The 6,000-nt window shown below is 50.9% G+C and overlaps 1 protein-coding gene across 3 annotated transcripts in view; it reads right to left on the bottom strand.

Moving 5' to 3' along the window:
* The window catches only part of LOC115553652 (growth factor receptor-bound protein 10-like), a 32,571-nt gene that overhangs the window by 4,552 nt on the left and 22,019 nt on the right, over positions 1-6,000 (bottom strand). For all 3 annotated transcript variants that reach the window (XM_030370088.1, XM_030370086.1, XM_030370087.1), the window contains exon 4: positions 1,125-1,464. In XM_030370088.1, coding sequence (XP_030225948.1) covers positions 1,125-1,464 — 340 coding nt within the window. The remainder of the gene's footprint in view (positions 1-1,124; positions 1,465-6,000) is intronic.

Genomic DNA, 6,000 nt, shown 5'->3' with positions numbered 1-6,000 from the left:
AGAAATAGCTTATTTCAAATAGGTCACGTTATACTGCCGTTCAGGGCACAATAAATGACGCTTTCTTCTCTCGTGCCGGGTTTATGGATTCAGGCTGCAGACCCAGATATTTAAATCCATGCGACAACCAGGAATGTTTAACGTCCTCACACGGGGTTGAACAGGGTGAGCAAGTTTACGTGTCACGAGTGAGTTCAAGTAAGTGTATAAAGTTAAGCCGGGGATTTCGTCAGGGAGTACGAATGAAGGAGTGCGTTTGTTGTTTGGCATGATTGATCTGCGTGCGGGGGAAGAAACAAGACACCATTCCACCACCCAGACTCAACCCACGCCCACCGGGATGGGGAATGGGTGCCACTAGTTTTAGGTTTCTGCAACATTAAGTGCGGGTCGACCCTTAGCTTAGTGACGCAAATGCCACTGAATCGAGGAGCAGTAAGACCTGTTTTGAGCGCTTTGATTGTTTGCGTTTCCACGGACACAACAGGCTGAGGGTGACTATCGATGCGTCAGACGGGGTGTATGTGGATGACGAAGATGATGACGATGACTTTGATGACGATGGCGGCGTGTGGCTCAGGAGGTGGAGCGGGTGGGCTGGTAACCGCAAAGTTGCTAGTTTGATCCCCGGCTCCTCCTAGCTGGAGTTGTCGAGGTGTCTCTGAGCAGGACAACCCCTACCCTAACTGCTCCAGACGAGCTGGCTTTCGCCTTGAATGGCCGACCCCGTAGTCGGTGTGTGAATGTGTGCCTGAACGGGTGAATGTTAGGCGGTATTGTAAAGCGCTTTTGAGTGGCCACAGGTTAGAAAAGCACATTATAGGGGCTAAGTGCGTAGGGCCCGCACCATTAGGGCTCAGTCCTGACCTGGGTTTGATTCCTGCCCGTGGTCCTTTGCTGCTTTTCCTCCTCTCTATATCCCATACCTTCCTTTCTATTTCACTGTATAATAAAGCATGAGAATGCAAAAATAAATCTAGAAAAGCGCTCTACAGATGCAGTCCATTTAATGTATTGATGATGATGATGATGATGATGATGATGATGATGATGATGATGATGATGATGATGATGATGATGATGAGGAGGAGGAGGAGGAGGAGGAGGGCGTTACGGCGTCTCACCTGACGGCGAGGATGTGCATGGGCTGCGACCGCCTCAGGCTGCCCTGCGACGAATCCGAGGACGAGGAAGAGGAGGACGAAGGCTCCGGCGAGAGGTGGGGGGGGCCGTGCCTGGCCAGGGGGGCCGCCGCCGTGGGGTGGTAGTCGTGGTGGAGGAGGGGGTGGGGCAGGGGGCCATGGTGATGCTGGTAGTGGTGGGAAGAGGAGGAGGAGGAGGAGGAAGAGGTGTGGAGGAGCGGGACCAGGTCGTTGTGCTGCTGCTGGCCGCTGGACGAGGAGTAGAGGCTCTCCAGGGAGGAGTTCATGCCATTCACCAGCGCCTCCAGGTCCACGTCATCCTCTGGGAGGGGGGGAGAAGAGAAACCAGTGAGAAAGAGACACACAGAGAGAGAGGGAGAGAGAGAGAGAGAGAGAGAGAGAGAGAGAGAGAGAGAGACAGAGAGATCAGAAACCACTGAGAGAGACAGAGAGTGATTGCACAGACCAGTGAGAAGGAGACAGAGAGAGAGAGAGAGATAGAGATAGAGATAGAGAGAGAGAGAGAGAGAGAGAGAGAGAGAGAGATAGAGAGAGAGAGAGAGAGAGAGAGATCAGAAACTAGTGAGAGAGACAGAGAGAGAAAGACAGAGAGACAGGGAGACGGGGTTTTGAGAGAGAGAGACAGAGTTTTGAGAGAAAGACAGAGTTTTGGGAGAGAGAGTGAGAGAGACAAAGTTTTGAGTGAGAGAGATTGACAGTTTTGAGCGAGTCAGACAGTTTTGAGAGAGAGACAGGGTTTTGAGAGGGAGAGATCAGAGGAGCATTGAGGAGAGCGATAAAGTGCACAAGAGCGAGAGGTAGCGTGACAGTAAGGGACCAGAGAAGAAGGGGTTAAGGACTTTGAAGGAGCATGAGAAATAAAGAGAGAGAGAAAGTCACACCTCCGGGGGACAGACAGACAGACAGACAGAGAGAGACGGTAACTTTGAGACAGAGACAAGGTAAACACAAAATATAAATGTGATGAAATAAAAAAAGACGAAAACCTGCTCAGGAGCAATCATGGCCCAGGCCAGGGGCCCCTGAAGCCCTTGGGGCCCCGGGAGAGCCATGGAGCCAAGGCTCAAACATATCATTACACATTAATGTACGGCGCCATGGGCTATTGTTGTGGCAACCAGCAAACAAGGGTGGATATAAAACACGGAACCGACACCCCTCACATTCGCAGACACACACACACACACACACACACACAAGTATACATGCAGGCAGTCAAACGCACACACACAAATACAGACACACAAACGCATATGCACATGCAGACATGCATACAGACACACAAAGATACATATACACTTGCAGACACATATACACAAACACACAAACACATACGCACTTTCAGACACACACACAGACGCACATATACATGCAGGAACTCAAATCCACGCACACAAACACATAGTCACATGCAGACACGCACATATGCATGCACACACAGACACACAAAAACATATGCACTTGCAGACACACACACATGCACACACAGGCATGCACACACACACAACACAAACACACATACATTCACACACAAAGAAGATATCGTTATGGGAATGTAATGAGCAACACTTCTCGAAAAGCATACATTCCTGGGAGGGTTCACGGACCGAACCTTAAAACCTTTGAAGCCTTGACCCCAACCTCAACCCCACCAGGACAGCTATAAACCAGCGAGGTCACAGGCACCCAACAGTTCACACAGACAGACACACATACAGACACACACACGCACAGCGCACAAACCACGTTTACCACAAGCATGCACACACACGACAGCTAACCCTCTTCTGCCAGAGTGCTGAATCAGCAAATCCCTCTTGACAGGGCATTCGTGTCTGGAGATCCCCAGGGATTAGGGTGGCAAGTGCGGACCTGCCTGCCTCAAACACTTGTTCAACGACCAGCAGAGTTCAGGCGGGATAAGGTGTTGCACAGCATTCACTGTTCCTTTCTCTTGGAGTAGAACATTCCGGTCTTCCATTTCGTCTGGGGGTTTTACTCTGGGTGGGGGAGGTGGAGGAGGGGGCTGATATACACCTTGACAGATTTATATGCTTGAAACTACATTTTTTCCTGACTACGATTAAGATATAAGGTTTGACCTGAGATGGGTGTAAAGTGGCCTTCAGGGGGGAACGTTTATGGCCCAGTAAACCGAGAGAGAAGATGACATCTCGGTTTCCAAGTTGCCCACGTCGGTGGGTTATTTTGGAATCACATAAAAAAATATTTCTTACTCGGGGAGGGGGAAAACGCTACGTCGTGAATATGAGCATAGCACCGAGCACGCGAGCCCTGTATCTGAGTAAGACCTTGGGGCTGTAGTACCGAATGTCGCCACTAGACGGAGTATAGGCTCACTCGCACATCTTGAAGATCACCAGATATAGAAGGGACTAGAGTATCAGTGACAATAAACATTTAATAAAGACCAAAGTAGAAAAAACTCAAAGCAATAATACATATGTTTTGCACAAATATTTTTCAGCAGTAGGTTAGTTTTATTTTTTTATTCAAATTTGACCAGAAATAAAAATAAATAAATTGTCTAAATGTATGATGCCTACCTATCATGTTTTCTATTCATTCGCTGAAAGCCTGACTACTTATACTAGCAACAAGCCTCACATTTCCAACAACAAAAAATCAATAAAAGAAAAACATCCCAACAATCCGATGATTTTATACAAATCAAACACACTCAGCCCCCCATTGGAACCCCCCTCCCATCCCCCCAAACACACCACTCCTTCTACCTGCACCAGACGCTATGGCTACCAGAGGTCAACGACCCTGGGTCACTGCAGTCCGTCCCCCTCCACCTCCACCCCCACCTCCCCGGCCCCTCCCCTCCCTCAACGTGTCCCTCGTGGCCCCGCCCCCCATGACCCCGCTGCCATGCCTGGCTCCCACGCCTGCACGTCGGCCTGGAGGCGTGGCCGCCCGGCGGCTCCTAATCCCGCCGTATTATTAGAGCCAGGTAAGCTGGGTGGAGCTACTTATAGACCCTGGCCCCGGGGAGCCGTGAAACGGCCCGGCGGCCCCTGGATCAGGGCCGCGGCAGGACGGGATGTACCGCGCGTACGTGCGCCACAGAGATCCCCGTCGACCCAGACTCTGCAACGGTTAAACCAGCCGTTCATCGTCGCGTCGGTCATAGGTAAAACTGACCTTGGGTCAGACAGGCGGCTCTTGCTCAGAAGTTACAGTAGGGGGGGGGCGTTGTAACCGGAAAGGTTGCCTGTTCGATCCCCGGCTCTTCCTGGTTGAGCCGTGAGGTGTCCCTGAGTAAGACGCCTCGCCACGACGTGAACTCCCGTCCCTCCGTTTTGGACAGATACCGATGCTCTCGTCGTTTCTTCTTCTCCTTTCCCACTCCCCCCCCCCCCCCGCCTCTATCTCCCCCCTCCCCCCCCTCCATCAGCAGACAACTGTAGCATTGCCTCGGGCCTTTCATGTGATGCTAACGTGTCCGGCTGGGTCTAAAAATAGCCCTCGCTCCCCCCGTTGTCTGGTGGGGGGGGGGGGGGGGGGGGGGGTTGCTAAATAAGGCCTCTGTCGACCGTAAAAATAGACCAAGCACTGGCGGGAATCAAGACAAAAGCTGCTTTGAATGTTCCTCTCTGAGGACCCAGCGAGGAGACGGGGATTAGAATCCGGAGCATTGTCTGGACCACAGATCCATACAGTCGCCCGTCTGCCCGGGAATGTCGTCTGTGTGAATTCATTATGTCTGAATTTCTATGTATGAATTAATAGGGGCCCCAGGTTCCTGTCCCCCCCCCACACACACACACACACACACACACACACACACACACACACACACACACACACACACACACACGTGCACGGAGGCACAATGGGACGCACGTGCAGAGCCTCTGTGTGCAAAAATCAATCGGCTTCAGGAGTTCACCGGCTGGTCAGCGGCAGCGGGCACGGCCGTCAAGCCGGCTTTCTGTGCACGATGTGTGAATGCGGAGGTCCGTGTGGGAGCGGCACAAGCACACACACACACATGCACACACACACACACACACGCACACGCACGCACACACACACACGCACACACACACAGACCAGTGAGAGAGTGATACAGATAGAGAATGACAGAGAGAGAGAGAGAGAGTGAGAGAAGAGAAGGTATAGAAAGAGAATGAGTAAAAGAAATTGATAGAGATTACATCCTTTCTGGTGCCAGTCTCCTTGGTGCTTTGTCACTGGATAACGAAAATCTGTTTTCTTGTGCTGTATGTATGTATGCGCAAACATACAAACAAATATACACAACCAGCCCCCACACACACATATTCACACACATACATACACAAACGCACACACACAAATATACACGTACAAGTACAAACAAACACACACACACACGCACACACACACACACACACAAATAAATACACAGATACCTACACAAACTGAAAACACATTCTTGTTGTGCGTGCTCATTTTTTCCTTGCTTTCTCTCTCGTCTAAAGTTCATGACCTTGGGTTGGTTTATGTGGTACTAACCCCCCTCCCCTTACACTTTTTCCCTTTCCTCAGGTATTCAGATGTTGTCTTTCAAAGCACCCTGAGAAGCCAGCAGCCCAAGTTCATTAGCCGTTCTAAAAATAGACCACAACAACAGGCTCTGTGGTTTTTACTCCCAGCACTGAACCGATTGCTTCAGAACAGACCCAGCGTGGGGCGCTACCGCTGTGCGAGACCAAAACAAGTTTAATAATGTCAACCAGCGAGGACTCTAACCCCGTGCACAACGGCAGCGGCAGGGAGCGGAAATTAACGTCGGAATCTGACACGCTGGAACCGCTGTACGGCT

This window comes from Gadus morhua, chromosome 11 (assembly GCF_902167405.1).
Source record: "Gadus morhua chromosome 11, gadMor3.0, whole genome shotgun sequence".
NCBI classification, from domain to species: domain Eukaryota; kingdom Metazoa; phylum Chordata; class Actinopteri; order Gadiformes; family Gadidae; genus Gadus; species Gadus morhua.
This window is presented reverse-complemented; position numbering and strand designations above follow the sequence as displayed.